The following is a 22,089-nucleotide window of genomic DNA, read 5'->3' as shown; positions in this document are numbered from 1 at the left end:
TTCCTCCCTACCTCCCTTTTTCTTTTCCTCCTCACATAGAAACCACACCAACCTGTCCCTGTGTTTCTCCCTCAGCGGAAGCGATTGAGATACTCAGATTTGGACTTTGAGGTGAGAACTTTTACCTGCACTCAATCCCCTGTCTGTATGGTAGTCCTGGGATCTGCATTGCATGATAATTTTCATAAAATTGATGTCGCTATGATAACGAAAGCTGATAGGTTTGGGTGGCAGTGTGTTAATGCTATAGCTAACTTTTTGCAGAAAGTGATGCACACAAGAAAGAGACACTCAGAGCTTTATCATGAACTGAACCGCAAGTTCCACACACTGGAAAGGTACCGGGATGCCAGTTCAAAGGTGCGCTAACAATCTGTCTGTTCTATGTAACCTTAGCAATATTATTGTGCTTTATATTTCCATTTCATTATGACTTCTGTGAAAAGTGAGTTTAAATGGGTAGTACTATCTCAGATTTTTGGCATTTGCTGGATATCCATTGTTCAGAATGCTACCAATTACTTTATGGTTGGTGGGTCTGAACTCTTGGACCACACCAATCCTGAGAACGAAGGAGCCACAGTATTGATTTTCCTGCAGTGGTGCTCTTGGTCATTCTGCTGTCCATCCGCTTCAAGCCTCCACTTATAAGAGGCTATGCTGCAGTTCCTTGGTTCCTAAAAGGGCCACTGAAGAGACGCAAATAATGAAGGAGGCACAGTATTACATTGGCACTGCTTTATTCTCAGGATCACTGGGGTCCAAGAGCTCCAACCCAAACCCATTGTAAAGTATCCTTGCAATTGCAATATGGCATCTCAGGAATACCCCTTAGAAGATGTTTTCCACTTTATTTTAACAAAGGGACATGATGTTGTGGCACTTGCTAATCTATAAGTAGTACTGGTCCTCCAGCACTCATTAGTTCAGCTGTAAGGGTCACACAATCAGAGATGAGTAGTTGCAGCCCCTAGTACGAGTGTGCGTATGATGACGTCCCTCTTCTTGATCTCACTTCAAGACTTACTATTGCTGAATGATATTGAAAATCGGGACCCAGTAACCTCATAAGGAAGGACTCACTTCAGGATGCAAAAATAAACTGTTGTTTCCTGGAGGAATAAGTATAATATATACAATAGGTAGCAGGAATTACACTTGATTTTTACATCTTCTGAGCAAAACAGAGATTCACACTTTGTGATTGGAGGCAGCTATCTTTTGAGTAATGTTACAGTAACTCAGCACACTTCAGCGGGGCCCTCCGCCTCCAGTTAGCTTATTTGTCAGCTATCCCTCATCTAGTACACATGCTCTAGCATTACAAGCCCAGTATCTCTTTACCAATTCCTTACTCTGTTAACCCCAGGCCATCCCTGACCTCCTCACCTCAGCTACCATGACAGGAGCACAACATCTCACTGCACCTCCAACTACCACAATGTTTAACATTCACAAAATACTTTTTATTATTATTATTATTATTATTATTATTATTATTTATTAACGAAAGTAATAAAAAGGGGTGGGTGGGCAGGTCGTTCTCCAGTACAGAATCCAGGGCAAAAGGGATGCCACCAATGGTTCCTCCTCTTTTAAAAGGTATTCACACCTCCACAACCCTTCCTCCAAACTTGCCTCCAATTCTAAAACAGTTCCCAACCATGTGACCTCCCAGCTCAAATCCTAAGATTCCAACCCCCTAACCTTCCTGAGCGAATGTGCCCATCCTACTGTTAACCCTTTATTGCCCAACTCCCTATTAATCCTATTTGTGCCTTGTGCTTACAAACCCCTGTCATGTCCAGTCTTCCACTATGTCTGCTCCCTGTTCCAACTCTTCTCTTTCCCAAAACAAATGGATATAGGGGCATTAACTAGAATTTGGCACATGGTTTTTGCTACCTTATCTGACAGCAAGATGAGGTAGGGACAGAAACCCTGACTTCAGTTATGTATCACTTAGTTTACTGGGTACAGCATTTCTGATAAAGTCAATTTTCTCTGTTGCAGATGTAGCAGTGCTCTGAATGCTGAGCCAACACCACTGATTGACAGCTTTGTGTATACAATTTACATTGTGAAAATGCTGCTAATCATTGTTGTGAGCAGGGTTACATAGTACAGGGTGACCAGGAGGCACGAGACACCAAGTCTTGTAGTGATAATCTCCTCCTGATAAAACATTGATTTTATTGAAACAACAGCACACAGCCCAGTAAGTAACTCATCATTGGATTCAAGATCTAACCTCCTACATTATGCTGTCTTATATTATATAGTAAAAGTCAGCTCTATGAGGTCTTTCTGAAGGTTTTCCCTCTTTTTCCATACTCTTACACAGCTTTGTTGTCAATCTCCAAAGCTTTCAGTGCACAAAATGGCTGCTGATGGACGACCATGTCAGCCAATTTGTCCTACACCTCATCTAATTTGAAAGTGGCATTCCTACGTACAGTGCTTCTTATTTTGAGGAGGCTGGTGGACCAGTCTTGGTCTCGTGCTTTTCCTTTAACTGCTATTTTGAGAAGCTTATGAAATCTGTGGGAAGGCTTTACTAACAAGTGTCACAAAATTATGTCCCAACACAATTCTTAAATAAAGATAAATTTGACCTTTAACTTATTCAACAAAGAAATATTTCTAATTGGACTAATTGCAAATGTTACACCAGTTCCATATTTCTCTTTTTCTGCTTGTAGACCTTTCTTAACAAGTAATTAATATATATACTATAGAAAAGATGTGCAAATCATTTTATAACCAATTGAGTTTGTTACAAATCCCAAAATGTTGGGATTAAGCTCAAAAGAATCTAGCAAAACGGCGGCCAACTGGCCTGAATATTGCTGCTGTCTACTTAGTGGGCCTAAAGAAGGTTAAAAAATGACAAACACTATATGCTTACATGTCCTGAGCCATCTTTCCTTATGCTGCCAGTACTCTCCATTTCGCCTTTACCTGTCTTTGGATCATCTGGCATTGAGGAAGTGGAAGGCTGCAGTCCGATGAGAGTAGTAGTCAGGCAGAGTCAAACCAGGAATTACAGAACAGGGACAGTATCAGGCAGGCAAGGACATAATCAGGAAACCAAGCAAGCTCAAATCCAGGACGACAGGCAGAAGGGTTGACAAAAAAACAAGCAGAAGTCCAAACACAGGGGGTCACTAAGCAAAACAGAGAAGGGAGCCAGGTAACAGGAAAACAGAACCATCTCTGGCAGTAGCCAGCAGACAGGGGGGGGAATTAAAAGGGCCTGGTGTCTTCTCATTGGCTGAGGCTGAATGATGGTAACGTCAGCTGGAAGACACACGCCACCTACAGTCAGCCAGTGGTACTGCAGATCCCATGGAAACCCAGCCCAGTGGATGAGCGGAGCCTGCGTCCACCAGAGCCACTGGCACGACTCCTCTCCCATCACCAGCACTATCCACGGCGGGAACACGTCATCGCCTGGTGGTTGAAGAAATCGCAGGAGCGTACTCCGGTGGGGATGTGACAGGTCTTATGTGATCACATGGGAGACTTGATGCCCATCAGGGACTGATTGGGGCAGCGCATGTCAATGATATCGATGATGTGCATCTCTTGCCCCGTGACCACGTGAGGACAATTATAGCCTCAGCACTGGGAATGAGCAAGAGGAAAGATCTGAAGATGGGCATCAGAGGGCTAAAGTTTTACAATGCGGTAAGTACAGATGAGGAGGGGGGTTGGTGGGGCTAGAACAATTGAGTATATAATGTTTATTTTTTTTAACACCTTATTTCCTGTTTGTTTCTTATGATTTAAGGTCGTGAGTGACCTCAAAACATAATAAACATATTTTTCATGCACTTTTGCTTCGGACTGATTTTATTTGGACCAAATCAAAAGTGTGGTTGAATTGAGTAAATCTGCCTCAGACGAATTTCGGGAGATCTATTCATCTCTAGTATTGTTGCATAGGTCATAGTGTAGACTTTAGAACACTCAACCCAGTATCTTTCCTTCCTCTTATGCCTAACCTTGCTCCTACCCTTCTTGCATGATACAGAGAGATAAACGTTGGAGTATATCCTCAGGAGGAGCAGTGGAAAGAACCTCAGCCAGCGTAAGTAAAAGTGGTAATTGTAATATTATATATGTGGTATATTATGAGTGGCCATAAACTTTAAATTCAAGAAACTTATTAAGATCCTAATTACCATGAATATCTCTCGTTTTAAGGGCTTGTTGAGGACTGTAGTCTACGTATGTATAGAGAAGGTAGCACTTTAATACAACTGCTGGTGACACAATATAGTAGATGATCAATTTTACTTCTACAATAAAGGAAGACGGTTAATTACTAGAAGTTGTCATTGTGGTTGATTGATTTGAAAGTCAACTTGATACCTATGCTTGTGTTAATCTGCAAGTTGTTGGAACAGCTGAATTCAGTCCTATGGGAAACAGAGATCAATCATTTGTATTACACCAGCCAAATAGGTATATAGTCACTCCTTAAGAAAAAGGCAGCCTTCAACACATTCCGTGTGTGCAAAACCTGAAGAATTATGGCTTTGTGATCCAGCTGGTGGTTTAGTATAATTTCTGTCTCCTGGAGATAATAAAATATTAATGCAAATCAGAGATTACTTTAATTACAAAAAAGAACAATTATAGAAGACCCACTATGAAATGATCTACTGCCCTCATATCCCACAAGGTATTTTGTATCTGAAATTTGCCTGCATGAAGCTTTAATGAAGAAGTTATATATTAAAAAAAAAATATCAGTACAAATGTGAATAGGTATGTATCCTATATTAACGCTCAAATAAATTGGAGGTTTTCTGTAGTTCTTTAGATGTGTAAGATTTATAAGATTTATCCTTTAAACTACTAACTTATTTAGATTTTGTTTAGATATTTTTAGCATTTTATGTCTATGGGCACATGCTGCGTTTTTTTGACGCTGCGTTTTTGTGTGTTTTTGGCCGCTAAAAACGCACAAAAGTGCACCCGCGGCAAAAAAACGCGGCGAAAAATGCATGTGTTTTTACCGTGATTTGGTGCGTTTTTGGCTGCGTTTTGCTGCGTTTTTGATCTCTGCGTTTTTCTGCATTTTCCCAATGCATTGCATGGGGGGAAAATGCAGAAAAACGCAGGAAAGAATTGACATGTCCATTTTTTTTTTTAAGCTCAAAAACGCAGCTTAAAAAAAAGTTGTGTGCAGACAGCAAAAATGAAAACTCTTAGACTTTGCTGGGGAAGCAAAGTCATGCAGTTTTGAGGCCAAAAACGCACCCGAAAAACGTGCAAAAACGCCGCAAAACACGCACTTACCCTTTCACAGTATTTAAAAATTTTACTGAAGGTTATACATTGTTTTATATTATTGTGTGGATGTTTGGTGAAAAGTTCTTTATCATCTCTTCTTAGACTAAGGGGTACTTCACACACAGCGAGATCACTACTGAGATCGCTGCTGAGTCACGATTGTTGTGACGCAGCAGTGACCTCATTAGCGATCTCGCTGCGTGTGACACTGAGCAGCGATCTGGCCCCTGCTGTGAGATCGCTGCTCGTTACACACAGCCCTGGTTCGTTTTTTTATTGTTGCTCTCCCGCTGATAAGCACACATCGCTGTGTGTGACAGCGAGAGAGCAAAAATCCTGAATGTGCAGGGAGCAGGAGCCGGCGCCTGACAGCCTGCGGTAAGCTGTAACCAAGGTAAACATCGGGTAACCAAGGTGGTTACCCGATATTTACCTTCGTTACCAGCCTCCGCAGCTCTCACGCCGCCAGTGCCGGCTCCTGCTTCCTGTACACGCTAAGCTAAGCGGTGTGCGCTGGTAGCTAAGGTAAACATTGGGTAACCATACCCGATGTTTACCTTAGTTACCAGTGTCCGCAGCTTCCAGACGCCGGCTCCGTGCAAGCGCAGTGTCGCTTGCATGTCGCTGCTGGCTGGGGGCTGGTCACTGGTCGCTGGTGAGATCTGCCTGTTTGACAGCTCACCAGTGACCATGTAGCGACGCAGCAACGATCATGACCAGGTCAGATCGCTGGTGGGATCGCTGCTGCGTCACTAAAGTGTGACGGTACCCTAACCTGTCTTTGTCTAAAGGTCTCTTTTATCCTTATCAGTCTTCTGTTTTATACATGTTTATTGATAGCCATATGATAGAAAGATTGTGTGGTTTTCTACATGTCTAATAGACACACTCTCATCATAGCGAGATACAATGTTCTTTGAATTAGCTTCATCCATTGATGTCATTGGAGAATTATGCCAACATTAAGTTATTCAGGGTCAGATTGACCTGTCAATTTCCTAAGGTCAAATGCATTTATTTGGAAAGTAGTTATATTCATTGATTTCCTTACTGCTCTATTTATCATCAAATTCATCTATTGAGTCATCGATTCATCCTCTAGTGTCTTCACAGAAATGTATTTATTGCATTAGGTGCCATCCATATTAATCATCTACCCATAGTGTACTGCATGCTCTTGTACGGTACGTGGACATGTGTAAGATGATCATCCACCGAATTCTACAAATAGTCTACTCATTGGAACATTGCCTTGATATGTAGTTGCATATAACTGTGAGATCAGGTGTATATATATATATATATATATATATATATATATATACAGTCATGGCTGAAAGTGTTGGTACCCTTGAAATTGTTCCAGAAAATGAAATATTTCTCCCAGAAAATTATTGCAATAACTTATGTTTTGTTATACACATGTTTATTTCCTTTGTGTTTATTGGCACAATGCAAAAATACAGAGAAGAGAAAGCAAATTGGACATAATTTCACACAAAACCCCCAAAATGAGCTGGACAATATTGTTGGCGCCTTCAATTTAATATTTATTTGCACAGGCTTTGGAATAAATAACTGAAATCAATCAATTCCTATAACCATCAACAAGCTTCTTACACCTCTCAACTGGAATTTTTTACCACTTTACTTCTGCAAACTGATCCAGGTCTCTCATATTTGAAGACACCTTCTCCCAACAGCAATTGTAAGATCTCTTCATAGGTGATCAATAGGATTTAGATCCGGACCCATTGCCGGTCTTTTCAGAACTCTGCAGCACTTTGTTTCCATCTATTTCTGGGGGCTTCTTGAAGTATGTTTGGGGTCATTGCCCTCCTGGAAGACCTATAAGCTAGGATGCAAACCCAGCTTTCTGACATTGGGCACTATATTGCAACCCCAAATCCTTTGCTGTTCTTCAAATTTCAAGATGCCTTGCACACAGTCAAGACACCCAGTGCAGAGACAGCAAAACCAACCCTCAAATCTCTGAACATCGACCATATTTGATTGTGTGTACTGTGCTTTTTTCTTTGTAGGTGTCCTTCCATTTTTGGTAAACAGGAAAATGATGTATTTTATCAAAAAGTTTTCATCAGCACTCAAGACACTTTCCCAGAAGGATTTTGGCTTACTCATGGACATTTTCGGAAACTGTCGTCTAGCTTTTTTATGTCTCCGTGTCAGCAATAGGATCCCCCCAGGTTTCCAGCCATAGCGTTGTTCCAGTACATACAAAGGAAATAAACATGTGTATCATAAAGCATGTAATTCCAATAATTTTCTGGGAGAAATACGTCATTTTCCGGCACAATTTTAAAAGTGCCAACACTTCAGCCATGACTTTATATTAATATACATACAAGTATACATATATCTGTATAATATATAATGATATCTCTCTTACTGTATTTACTTTTTAGGAGAAGACAAGTCCGGCTGGCCCTCATCAAAAGGTTTGGGATAGCTATAGAGCACGTTCTTCTCAAATCCATGACCGCCTAGGCCTGCGTTGTGTGGATTGGGATCAGCCTCCACGTGTATCTATGGATATGTCAGATGGGGATTATCAGACTGAAGTATAAGGCAATCTCCCATTTTATCTATTAATTTTATTAACCTCTTGGACTCCAGTTGACTATCCTGGCACACCAGAGAAACAATCACAAGGTGTGTTCGGTTTCAGCCCACAGAGGATTATACTTGGCTAATGGAGTACTCACTGGAAATGTACTTGAATATATGCCAAATGAGACAACAAAGTCAGCAGTAATGATGTGAGCAAAAGGAATAGTGATGGTCAACATATGGACTTCGCAACTCTCGGGAGATGCATCTCTCTGACTTCAGGATTATACATCCAGGATCACTTTTACACTTTATTGTAATGAAGTCCCAGACAGCAAGATGCTGTTGATTCTCTTTCTAAACACACATATGTTGTTCTGTCACACATCTTCCTCTGTCCTGCTTACTGGACATGGCTTGTCAAGTGACCACTTTCTTCCAGTTTTATTGCCTCCCCCTCTCCTCTGCCTCCCGCCATATTCAGGCAGGGATGATGGGCATTACCTTGCTTGATGGACATCTCACAAGGTCAGTCAGACTGGACTCTTCTGGCCTATTTTACTCCTTGCTCAGATTACTGAACTGCAGGGCAGGGAGAAAGGGGGTCAGGTGGCACTGGGTTTTAAAAATGCCTAGAATTTGTTTAAAAAGGAGAAAAAAAAATAAAAAAAAAATCTTTTGAAACGTGATATGAGGTAAGTTGTTTTTATTCCTTGATTTATTCCTATAATGTTATTTTTCTATCTTTCTTCATGAGCAATAGAATTGCATCAGAGAAAACTGCAGACAAATGACCTGGATGTAATATAAAGAAAGAAAAACAACTAATATAAAAAAGTAGTATTACTGCATCTCTAAACAATAAAGGTGTGGAGGAAATGGTGGGAAATATACTAATGAACTGCATCATATATATACATATATATATATATACATATATATATATATATATATATATATATACATATATATATATATATATATATATATATATATAAAAATATCTTATTGCCCACTCCTCTCATGCTGACTGTGTTATACAGCCGGCATCAGCCTCTAACCATTAGCAACCAGAGCTAGCTACAATCACTGCTGTTTAACTCCATAAATGTCACTGTCAATCTATGACATCGGCATTTTAGGAACACAATCTGGGTTGTGTACCAATTCGAGCACCCATCCCTGAAGTAAAAAAAAAAAGTTTTTTAATAATATAGAAAAAATATAAAAATTCAAATTACCTCATTTTTCCAGTTTAAAAATGAAATAAATTGCTAAAACTGTAAGGATTACAAGTATTTAACCTATACAGTAAATGCCGTAGAGATAAAAATAAAGAAGGCTCTTTTTAGTTGCCACACCTCATTCAAACAATGCAATAAAACATTTATGTATACCTAGTATAGTACCAAAAAAATCATCTTACCGTGGAAACATTACCCTAATAAATAGGGAAATGAAAATATTTCTGGCTTCAAAACATCATGACACAAACCATTTTTTTTTCCAAATCAATCAAATCAATTTTTCCTGATTTTTTGTAACCATTTAAATAAAATACAATGTAATTGTACTTCACTATAAAATAAAAAAAAAATCAAACAATGGCAGAATTGCACTGGTTTCACCATTTTAATGCACACACATGGATTTTTTTTTTCCTATTTTCCATTTGTATGTTCAAAACCATAGTGTAATTCAAAGATATAATTCATCTTGCAAAACATGCACTCAGGCTAATATGTCGATGGAAAAATAACAAAAATGTTCCTCTTTGAAGAGGGGGAAGTGAGAACGAGCTCTCAAAAAGGGAAAATCGCCCTGTCATGAAGGGGTTAAAAGGAGATTATATTAATAATTATATCCATTCTGACAGAAGCTGTAATCTCTAGTAATTGTGAAAAAAAGACGATGTACAGCAGGTCCACATGTGACGACATAGGAAAGGCTGAGCAGACCCTATTGTGGTTGGCCCTTGGAGGATGACAGATCCTCCGCGTACACTTCTACCACAATAACACATCTGTGTTTTTATAATTAAGAAAACTTTAGTTTGGAATTTACAATGAAGAATCCAAGGGATTTCTATCTGTTTTAGCATATGGCATAAAAGTAATTAATAATATTGCCTGCATGTAATTTCACAGAAGAGGAGGACTGCTTCTGTAAGTCAGCCGGTTCTTTTCCCAATGTGTCCTTTTAACCCCTTCAGCCCCCGGGCACTTTCCATTTTTGCGTTTTTGTTTTTCGCGCCTTTTCTTCCGAGAGCCGTAACTTTTTTATTATTCTGTCAATCTTGCCATATGAGGGCTTGTTTTTTGCGGGACGAGTTGTACTTTTAAATGAAACCATAGGTTTTACCATATATTGTACTGGAAAACAGCAAACAAATTCCAAGTGTGGAAAAACTGCAAAAAAAGTGTCATCGCACAATAGTTTTTGGGATGTTTTATTCACCGTGTTCACTATATGATCAAACTGATGTATCTATGTGATGCCTCAGGTCGGTGCGAGTTTGTAGACACCAAACATGTATAGGTTTACTTGTATCTAAGGGGTTAAAAAAAATTCACAAATTTGTCCAATAAAAGTGGCGCACGTTTTGCGCCATTTTCCGAAACACGTAGCGTTCTTATTTTTAAGGATCTATGGCTCAGTGATGGCTTACTTTTTGCGTCTCGAGCGGACGTTTATAACGGTACCATTTTTGCGCAGATGCTACGTTTTGATCGCCTGTTATTGCATTTTGCGTAAAACTTGCGGCGACCAAAAAACGTAATTTTGGCGTTTGGAATTTTTTTGCCACTACGCCGTTTACCAATCAGATTAATTGATTTTATATTTTGATAGATCGGGCATTTCTGAACGCGGCGATACCAAATATGTGTATATTTATTTATTTTTTAACCCTTTAATTTTCAATGGGGGGAAAGGGGGGTGATGTGAACTTTTAGGTTTTTTGTTTTTTTTAATTTTTTTAAAACTTTTTTTTTTACTTTTTTTTTAATTTTACTAGTCCCCCTAGGGGGCTATAGCAATCAGCAATCCGATCGCTGATCGCTATCTGCTGATCACAGCAATCCAGCTGTAATCAGCAGATTCAGTCACTTTGGTTTTCCCTCTGCTCTCGGCCGAGGGAATACGAAAGTGAAACATCGTAGCAGCAGGCGTCATCACATGACCCTGTGCTACGATGGCAACCACCGATAGTCACGTGATAACACACGTGACTTCCGGTGGGGGCGGCGGTAAGTAACAAACATGGCCGCGCGCATTTAAATCTTGCTGCCAGACTTTGGCAGCAAGATTTAAGGGGTTAATGGCCACGGGTGGAAGCGATTCCACCCGCGGCTAGCAGGCACACATGTCAGCTGTTGAAAACAGCTGATATGTGTGCCGATTCACGCCGCCTGCCCGCGGCAGGGGGCGGGGCTTAACGAGACACGATCCTGGACGGATAGATCAGTCCAAGGTCGTGAAGGGGTTAAATATGTAATTTTTTTTTTGTAAAAGTAGGGTTTTTCATATAAGGCATATTAAAGGGATTGTCTCATCACAAATCATTTCAAATTGGAGCCACAATGGCAAACAGATACACTTTCTAATTGAAGTGGCAAATGTAGTATCTCATGGTGACCGATTAAAACAGGTGCCTGTAATCCATGGCTCAGAAGCCACATGTGGCTCGCAGGCCCATGATGTGTGACTCGCGGCTGTCTGCAAACTTTTGGTCAAAAGTACAAGCTCCAGCAAACAGCTATAAAGAGAAGGTCTCCTGATGGTGACACTGCACGAAGGAAAACTTAAGATGCCTATATTCTGGTGGTGGGGGTGGAATGGGAATTTAAATATAGTATGCTGGACATAGGATGAAAATCAATGAAAGAAAATACCGAACAATAAGATCATAAAAGTACATACAACAAAATTTGAGATAATACCACAAGCTTTTATTTCAAAACTAAGCAGATACAGTACATGGTGGAAAAAATAGATAGGAGCATACACAATGTATTAAAAACAAACCATGTATGTAAAAAATAAAATAATGTCACATATAACTGGACTGAAAGACACTGGTTGTATATAAGGGCCAGGTATTAAATAGGACCTAATGTCCCTAAATACATGTATGTATGCAGAGCGTTATGTAAAGAGGTACACGCTGCCCAATGTTTATGTATTAAAGTGCCAATGATACTGTATATTTCAAAAGTGAGTACACCCTTCACATTTTTGTAAATATTTAATTATATCTTTTCATGGGATAACACTAACGATATGACACTGAATAATGTAAAGTAGTCACTGTACAGTTTACACGTATAACAGTGTAAATTTGGTGTGCCCTCTAAATAACTCAACACACAGCTGTTAATGTCTAAACTGCTGACAACCAAAGTGAGTACACCCCAAGTGAAAAGGATCAAATTGTGCCTAAAGTGTCAGTATTTTGTGTGGCCACCATTGATTTCAAGCACTGCCTTAACTTTCTTGAACATGGAGTTCACTAGAGCTTTACAGGAGCCACTGGATCCTCTTCCACTCTTCATGATGACATCACGAAGCTAATGAATGTTGGAGACCTTTCGCTCCTCCACCTTCTGTTTGAGGATGTCCCACAGATGCTCAATAGGGTTTAGTTATGGAGACATGCTTGACCAGTCTAGCACCTTTACGCTCAGTTTCTTTAGCAAAGAATGGTTGTCTTGGAGGTGTGTTTGGGTTCGTTATTATGATGATTATGATGGAATACTGCCCTGTGGTCCAGTTTCCAAAGGGAGGGGGATCATGCTCTGCTTCAGTATGTCACAATACATGTTGGCATTCATGGTTACCTCACTGAACTGTAGATCCCCACAGCTGGCAGCCCTTATGCAGCCCCAAACCATGACACTCCCACCACCATACTGGACTGTAGGCAAGACACGCTTGTCTTTGTACTTCTCACCTAGTTGGCACCACACACACTTGACACCATCTGTACCAAATAAGTTTATTTTTGTCTCATCAGACCACAGGACTTGGTTCTAGTAATATATGCCTTAAGCAAATTGTTTCCAAGCTTTATTGTGCATCAACTTTAGAAGAGACTTCTTTTTTAGACAACATCCATGCAGACCAATTTGATGTAGTATCCTGTCTATGGGCTGAGCACTGATAGGCTTACCCCCCACACCACTTTAGCCTCTGCAGCATTGCTGACAGCACTCATACATCTGTTTTGAATGGAAAAACATCTTGATATATTGCTGAGCACATGCACTCAACTTCTTTGGCTGACCATGGTGAGGCCTGTTCTGAGTGGAACTTGTCTTGTTCTGTATGGTCTTGGCTACCGTACCGAAGCTCAGTTTCAGGGTGTTGGCAATCTTCTTATAGCCTAGGCCATTGTTATGTAGAGCAACAAATCTTTTTTTCATAACCACAGAGAATTCTTTGCCATGAGGTGCCATGTTAAACTTCCAGTAACCAGTATGAGAGTGTTAGTGATAACACCAAATTTAACACATGTCTCCATTCACAGCTGAAATCATGTAGCACTAATGAGTTACATGGCATCTGGGAGGGAAAATGGCTAATTGGGAATAATTTGGAAATTTTAACTTAGGGGCGTACTCACTTTTGTTGTCAGCAGTTTAGACATTAATGACTGTTTTAAGTTATTTAGATTGCACACCATATTTACAGCGCTGTACATGGACTACATTACATTGTATTAAAGTGTCATATCTTAGTGATAAGTGAGTGTGCTTGGCACTGCGCACTACTCGATCAAGCATTGGGATGCTCAATACTCGATTGAGCATTATGGTGTCAAGCGCATTGCCCATGCTCGAGTCCCAGTCCCACATGTTTTGCAGCTTTTTTTTAGCCACTAAATATGCGGGTATTGCCTTCCAATCAAGGTAATTCCGTAGCCATGTTGGCATTTCTGTGCATTGCATCATTGGGTTTATTTAAATAAATAATTAAAAAAAAACGGTGTACGGTCCCCCCCAATCTTGATACCCAGCCATGATAAAGCCTGACAGCTAGGGGTGGGTATTCTCAGGCTGTGGAGACTCATGCTTATTGGGCCATCCCAGCATAAAAATAGCCGCCTGCAGCCGCCCAGAATTGCTGCATTCATTAGATGTGACAATCCCAGAATTTTACCCACCTCTTCCCGATTGCCCTGGTGTGGTGGCAATCAGTGTAAAAAGGGGTTAATGTCCTCTCACGGCAGCCACTAAGCCCTAGATTATTAACGAAGGCCTATAAGGCCTCCCCATTACTAATCTGTAAGTGAAAAGAAATAAACAGAAACACCCAAATAAATTCTTTATTTGAAATAAATGACAAAAAACCCCTCTTTTTACCCCTTTATTAACCCCGTGAAAAAAAACCCTGAAGCTCTGATGTAATCCACACAAGGTCCCACAATGATACTGGCTCTGCTATATCTGAAGTGACAGAGGGTGGCCATAGAACATGACTGCCAGCTGTAACTTCAGGCAGAGACTGAGCCTCAGTGGTGATGTCACTCAGGTAAGATGTGGTCACAGCTTGAGGTTCCCATGCCAAGCATTGGGAAATTCTGGGGTTTCAGTTACCAAGGGTAGCTGAGACCCTGGAGAACATGAACGGGGCCAGTTTTTATGGTCCCTGATCACATGATTGCCGTTATTCATGGACTAATGGCGATCATATAAAAAAATGTTTGATCCATCGTAAAAATCATTTCTCTCTCATCTGACAGGATCAAATATGTCAGATGAGAGAGAAATGTTCACCCACAGTACTTTGGTACCAGAAAAATCCTCCCTCGGCCCCATTCCTTTCCTTCCTGATCCAAAATGACGAGTGCATGCACTGTACACCCGCTAAGATCTTCTTCCGGCATCCAGCAACTTTTAGGAACAAATGCCATTGGTTCCTGACATTCGAACACCGAGAAACACCCTATCAAAGTGTTTAAAACCCCAGAAAAAAAAACAAGTGGGTTTCTTGTTACAGTTGGTGTCCAGACTTTTAGAGAAGGGGTTGTCATTCTCACTGGCAAGTGGCCAATTACTTCCAGTGAAATAGAATGACAGGAAGCATATCTGCATGCTCACAACCCTGTATGCGAACACCACTGTGATGGACAGAGACAGGGGCATCACCAGGGAAAAGCAGAAACCAGTCTAACAGAGACTTTTCATACCAAGTGCTTCAATCATATTTGGTGAAATGAAAAACAAGGGTCTAGTACAAAAAGGTAGCAATCTACAGTACAGACCAAAAGTTTGGACACACTTTCTCATTCAAAGAGTTTTCTTTATGTTCATGACTCTCAAAATTGTAAATTCACATTGAAGGCATCAAAACTATGAATTAACACATGTGGAATGAAATACTTAACAAAAAATTGTGAAACAACTGAAAATATGTCTTATATTGTAGTTCCTTCAAAGTAGCCACCTTTTGCTTTGATTACTGCTTTGCACACTCTTGGCATTCTCTTGATGAGCTTCAAGAGGTAGTCACCGGAAATGGTCTTACAACAGTCTTGAAGGAGTTCCCAGAGATTGCTTAGCACTTCTTGACCATTTTGCCTTCACTCTGCGGTCCAGCTTACCCCAAACCATCTCGATTGGGTTCAGATCTGGTGACTGTGGAGGCCAGGTCATCTGACGTAGCACCCCATCACTCTCCTTCTTAGTCAAATAGCCCTTACACAGCCTGGAGGTGTGTTTGGGGTCATTGTCCTATTGAAAAATAAATGATGGTCCAACTAATCACAAACCGGATGGAATAGCATGCTGCTGCAAGATGCTGTGGTAGCCATACTGGTTCAGTATGCCTTCAATTTTGAAAAAATCCCCAATAGTGTCACCAGCAAAGCACCCCCACACCATCACACCTCCTCCTCCATGCTTCACGGTGGGAACCAGGCATGTAGAGTCCATCCGTTCACCTTTTCTGCATTGCACAAAGACACGGTGGTTAGATCCAAAGATCTCAAATCTGGACTCATCAGACCACAGCGCAGATTTCCACTGGTTTAATGTCCATTCCTTGTGTTCTTTAGCCCAAACAAGTCTTTTCTGCTTGTTGCCTGTCCTTAGCAGTGGTTTCCTAGCAGCTATTTTACCATGAAGGTCTGCTGTACAAAGTCTCCTCTTAACAGTTGTTCTAGAGATGTGTCTTCTGCTAGAACTCTGTGGCATTGACCTGGTCTCTAATCTTAGCTGCTGTTAACCTGCGATTTCTGAGGCTGGTGACTCGGATAAACTTATCCTCCACAGCAGAGGTGACTCTTGGTCTTCCTTTCCTGGGGCAGTCCTAATGTGAGCCAGTTTGTTGTAGCGTTTGATGGTTTTTGCCACTGCACTTGGGGACACTTTCAAAGTTTTCCCAATTTTTCGGACTGACTGACCTTCATTTCTTAAAGTAATGATGGTCACTCATTTTTCTTAGCTGCTTTTTTCTTGCCATAATACAAATTCTAGCTGTCTATTCAGTAGGACTATAAGCTGTGTATACACCAGACTTCTGCACAATACAACTGATGGTCCCAACCCCATTTATAAGGCAAGAAATCCCACTTATTAAACCTGACAGGGCACACCTGTAAAGTGAGAACCATTCCCGGTGACTACCTCTTGAAGCTCATCAAGAGAATGCCAAGAGTGTGCAAACCAGTAATCAAAGCAAAAGGTGGCTATTTTGAAGAAACTAGAATATAAGACATATGTTCAGTTGTTTCACACTTTTTTGTTAAGTGTTTCATTCCACATGTGTTAATTCATAGTTTTGATGCCTTCTATGTGAATCTACAATTTCAGAGTCATGAAAATAAAGAAAACTCTTTGAATGAGAAAGTGTGTCCAAACTTTTCGTCTGTACTGTACCCCATACAGATTGCTACCTATAATTGTTTTGTACTCTGTAAAAAGTCACAAAGTGTGCTCACATTTCTCCAAAACCAGGAGAAAATTGTTGAGTGTCTCCTATTTGTCTCGAAGGCAGAGGAGGCAGCCTTCGAGTGATAGGATGTCTGGAGACTGTCAGAGCGCCATTTCATTTACCCATCCCTGCTACTTCCCCCTAAAATCGTTCCCCTAAAAAGATGCTGTGTTTGTAGGAAGCACGGCAGAAGGAGCGATTCCCTCTACTATTGAACCATGTTCCCCTCCCAATCAGGCCTTTGTATCTCCACCTGTTTTGAGATCTACCACGCAACTATCCATTATTGAAGATAAGAAAGCAGGTAACAAATTGTGGAGTCCACTTTTTGATGTTAGCTCTTGCAAAAGTGAAAAATTTGGGACTAAAGCAACATTTTTGTGAAAAAAAATAAAATTTTCAATATAATGACCTTTTGTTATTAGATTCTGTGAAGTACCTGTGGGTTAAAAATGCTCACTATAATCCTGAATAAGATCCATCTATTTTTTTTTTGTAGTTTCCAAAATGGTGTCACTTGTGGGGGGTTTCTGCTGTTTAGGTACCTTAGGGGTCCTGCAAATGTGGCATGGTCCCCGCAATCTATTTCAGCCAATTTTTTGTTCAAAAATTCAAATTGTGCTCCTTCCCTTATGTTTGTCCAAACAGAGGTTTCTGACCACATGTGTTCTATCAGCACGCTCAGAAAAAAACAGGGTAACAAATTTTGGTGTCCATTTCTTGTGCTATCTCTTTTAAAAGTGAATAAATTGGGTCTAAAGCAATATTTTTTAGGTAAAATGTATTTTTTTTTAATTGTTCCATTTTGCATTAATATCTGTGAAGCACCTGAAAGATTAATAAACTTCTTGGATGTGGTTTTGAGCACTTCCAGGGGCACAGTTTTTAGAATGGTGTCCTTTTTGGGTATTTTTTTATCATATAGGCCCCTCAATCTCTTCAAACATGATGTGGTCCCTCAAAAAATGGTTTTGTAGATTGTGTTGGAAAAATTAGAATTTAGGACTCCCTTAAAAATAATTTGTTTAAAAAAATGGTGCTGATGTAAAGTAGGCATGTGTTAAATGTTATTTATTAACTATTTTGTGTGACATAACTCTCTGGTTTAAGGGCAGAAAAATTCAAAGTATGGAAATTGCTAAATTTTCAAACATTTTGCCAAATTTACATTTTTTTCACAAATAAACGCAAAAAAAATCATCTTGAATTTACCAATAACATGAAGTACAATATGTCACGAAAAAACACTCTGAGAATCACTTGGGTCTGTTAAAGCGTTCAAATTATTACATCAGATTTCTAAAATTTGGCTTGGTCATTAAGTCCAAAATTAACTCTGTTACTAAGGGGTTAAATATTCCAGAGTGTTAATATTTTATTCTGTTCTGCTTTTGATGTCTCATTCAGTCTTCTGACCTCTGAGACTGCATCACGGTGAAGACACAGTAACACTGTATTAGCCTCTTCCCAATTTGCATGTCAACTTAGTACAATTATTTTGCGATGCAGACTGCAGTATTTATGCCTGAAAGCCTGGCAGAAGAATTAACGCAGAATACTAAATCAGTTGTAGGGAGAAGCACCCATTGGTATCTTTTACACAATTTAAGAGCGTATAATTGGTATATTAAATCTTGGCATTCTTTGTCTTGACATCTTTTTAAGGCATTTTGTTAATCTAAGAGAATTAAAATACCAATATCAAGATGTTACAATCAATACCATAAAATTGTCATTCCTTCTAAGAAATACAATAAGAGAAAGAAAATGCACAACAAAACCTCTTCTTTGATATTTACCATAGAAATGTTATCATTGTCTGCAGATGTTGAAGTAATGCATTAAAAAGAAAAGAGCATAATACTGGTTGTACCACTATAATAACTCTGCTTCAATGTGAATATGTCCCATAAAGCCTAGTGCACCTGGCATTTGTGTGTATGGCTTTGTGTAATGCAATAAAACGAGCTGTGGAGTTCGTCTATTCCTAATATCTCTGCCTATAAGACATCAAATTGAGGGTGCCACAATTCTTATTTTATTTGTACAAAATACATTTTTTATCAGAGTAGCATTTTTTGCCAAATCAATGCTTCTGGGAGAGAATGCTGTGCTTTCTGGTGGCACTTACACTGCAATATGGCTGAGTATTAGTGATGGGTGAATTTGAACTGTAAAAGGACTCTCAGGGAAGTCTGTGTTACTGTTTGGGTTTGGCCACTCAAATAAAAATAATTAAAAAAAAAAAGGAAAAGGAAGCAAAATGTGGATTAGTGCATATTTTCATATTCACTGCTTCCCTCACCCTCTGTGACTGACACAGAAGTGTGATTGATCAAAGTCAAACTGCCAGCGTGCCATCATGTGTGATTGGTTGTGGAGTATAAAAATAAATAAATAATTGCAAAAAATGTCACATTTTGATACCGAGCACATATAAAGCAGATGGTTACAAGCTGCAGCCCCTAGCTGTGGGCGTTATCTTGGCTGTGTTTCAATATACTGTACATAGGACCCCATGTGGCTTTTTTAAAATTATTTAAATACATAATTTAAAAAAAAAAAGCATGCCGTCCTCCCAATTTTGATATCCAGCCAAGAAAAAGCACACAGCTGGGGGCTGGTATTCTCAGGCTGGGGAGGCCCATGGTTATTTGGCCCTCCCCAACCTAAGAATAGTAGCCCACAGCTGCCTCAGAATGCATCGATTAGATGCGCAAATTCTGGTGCTTTGCCCAGCTCATCCCGATTACCATAGAACGGAGGCCTTAAGTGAACTCACTGATCTCAGTGACCTCACCTCAGGTGAAGTAATTGAAGTCAATGCCAGATTACTGCTTTAGGCTATGTCTGCATGTAGAGTATTTGGTTGCAGACAATTCTGCACCAAATCTCCATCTCCTGGCAAAAAAAGCACAAAAACCGCGATGCGGTTTTGACACATTGTCGGTGCATTTTTCTGCCAGGAGATGAAGATTTGGTGCAGAAACGGCTGCAGCAAATTTCTGAAGCAAATCTGTACCTCCTGGTAGAAAATGCATAAAAAATGCATTGCGATTTTGATGTTTTTTCGGCAGGATATGCAGATTTGGCGTAGAAATATCTGGATCAAATACTCAATGTGCCCACATTGCCTAATCCAGTAATCTTGCATTGAGTTCAATGAGTTCACCTGAGGTGAGGTCAGTGAGTTCAATGAGTTCACCTTAGGTCAACTCACCTGAAGTTACAGCTGTGGTAGAGTGGGAACCCCGGCTTTGACCTTAAGTAAACCTATTGAACTCAAGGCTAGATTACCAGATTAGTCAATGTGTACACAGTGAGTATTTGGAGGCAGACGTTTCTGCACCTAATCTGCACCTCCTAGCAAAAACACGCACCAAAACCGCATGTGTTTTTTATGTGGTTTCGGTGCATTTTTTTGCCAGGAGCTGCAGATTTGGTGCAGAAATGTCTGAAACCAAATACTCAATGTACACACAATGCCTAATTGAGTAATCTGGCATTGAGTTAAAAAAATTCACATGAGGTGAGGTTACTGAGTTCAATGAGTTCACCTAAGGTCAGTTCACCTGAGGTCACAGCTGGAGTACCGTGGCAACCTCCAGCTGTGACCTCAGGTGAACTGACATCACCGCGCCCAGCAGCAGCTCCATAAGTGTGTTTTTAAGTTGGTAGTTAGCTGTCACATTTTCTAATGTCACTGCAACCTCAGGATATAGCAGAACCAGAATCATTGTGAGACATCATGTAGATAAAATCAGATCTGAGGGGGTGTTTTGGGGGTTAATAAATTGGAGGAAGACGGTGTTTTTTAAGTAAAGGATTTTTCTCTATGTTTTGTGTTTATTTATTTTTACTTACATGATTAGTAATTGCTAACCTCGGGCTTGATGACAGCTGTGATTTTTTGGCAAATCACAGCTGTCATTAACCCCTTATATTACCCCGATTGCCACTGCTCCCGGGCAATCTGGATGAACTGGGTAAAGCGCCGAAATGGCGCATTTAATGGAAGCAACAATTCTGGGGTAGCTACGTGCTGCTATTTTTAGGCTGGGTAGGGCCTAATAACCATGGCCTCCCCAGCCTGAGAGTACCAGCCCCCAGTTGTCTGCTTGTTCTTGGCTGGGTATCAAAATTGGGGGGGCCGCAAGCTGTTTTATTTATTAATTTATTTAAAAAAAAAAAGCCAAATGGGGTCCCCCATATTTTGATAAAGATGACACACACAGCTGGGGGCTGCAGCCTGTAGCCACCTGCTTTTTCTGTGCTGAGTATCAATATATGGAGGACTCTATGGTATTGTATCCAATTATTTATTTGTTTTTACACTCCAGAACCAATCACACTGGCAATCTGACTATAACCAATAACAGATGCTGTCACAGAGGTGGGCATGGGAAGCAGTGCATATGCATGAGTGTTAATGAATGGACTAGGAAGCAGTATAACAACTGCATGGAGACTTGATAACTATAACTGTCCTGCTCTAATGCCCATTTTGCTTCCTTTTGGAGACCCCTAGCACTAACCATTTTCTAGCACTAAAGTTCAGGTCTCCATAGACATATGGAGTTTGGCATCTAGGCTCAGGTTCATGTCTGGCTCCGAATCTGACTTTTTTAAGTCCGGCCGGACTCTGCATCCGCAGGTTCACCCATCTTTACTCATTACTACAGATGTACAGTGCATTGAAATCAATGAGTGCATGAGGTTTAAAGCAGAACAGTTTTAGAACACGTATTAATTCTAAAGGGAATATGTCAGTGGGATCAACCCTCCTGAATCATCTATATGGGCATGTAAATGAGCTGTTAAGATCTTTGGGCTGGACATAGATCTCCCTGAGAAACTATCTCAAGAGTTTATTGTCAGAGGGGAGTTAACAATGTGAGACATGTAATCACTGACACTTTGCTCTCATTATTGCACACAGCTCTGCAGTGAGATCAGAACTTAAACAAACTTCACCCAATCAAAACTACACTCAGCTTTTACTGAATGGTTAGATAGATATTGGAGTAATAGTGGGGATCAAGGTAAACTTTTACACATATTTTGTCAGTGCTCAAAATTAAAGAACTTTTGGGATGCTACAATTATGGGGAGGCTGTGAGCTGCTATTTTTAGGCTGGGGAGGCCCCAATATCCAAGGATCTTCCCAGCCTGAGAATACCAGCCCCTAGCTGTCTGCTTTATCTTGGCTGAGTATCAAAATTAGGGGTTACCCAATTTAAATAATTTAAAAAAAGCTGCATGTGATCCCTTGTATTTTAA

The 22,089-nt window shown here is 40.2% G+C and overlaps 1 protein-coding gene across 4 annotated transcripts in view; it reads left to right on the top strand.

The window, feature by feature from the left end:
* The window catches only part of ADGRB2 (adhesion G protein-coupled receptor B2), a 673,616-nt gene extending 665,054 nt beyond the window's left edge, over nt 1-8,562 (top strand). For 3 of the 4 annotated variants that reach the window (XM_075336137.1, XM_075336136.1, XM_075336134.1), the window contains 4 exons: nt 40-111; nt 265-360; nt 4,037-4,093; nt 7,731-8,562. In XM_075336137.1, coding sequence (XP_075192252.1) covers nt 40-111; nt 265-360; nt 4,037-4,093; nt 7,731-7,892 — 387 coding nt within the window. In that variant the 3' untranslated portion in view covers nt 7,893-8,562. The remainder of the gene's footprint in view (nt 1-39; nt 112-264; nt 361-4,036; nt 4,094-7,730) is intronic. The other variant, XM_075336138.1, reaches the window with a different exon arrangement.
* Nucleotides 8,563-22,089: the final 13,527 nt, after the last annotated feature.

This window comes from Anomaloglossus baeobatrachus, chromosome 2 (genome assembly GCF_048569485.1).
Source record: "Anomaloglossus baeobatrachus isolate aAnoBae1 chromosome 2, aAnoBae1.hap1, whole genome shotgun sequence".
NCBI lineage: Eukaryota > Metazoa > Chordata > Amphibia > Anura > Aromobatidae > Anomaloglossus > Anomaloglossus baeobatrachus.
Note: the sequence above shows the minus strand (reverse complement) of the source record. Positions and strands in the feature narration are given on the sequence as shown.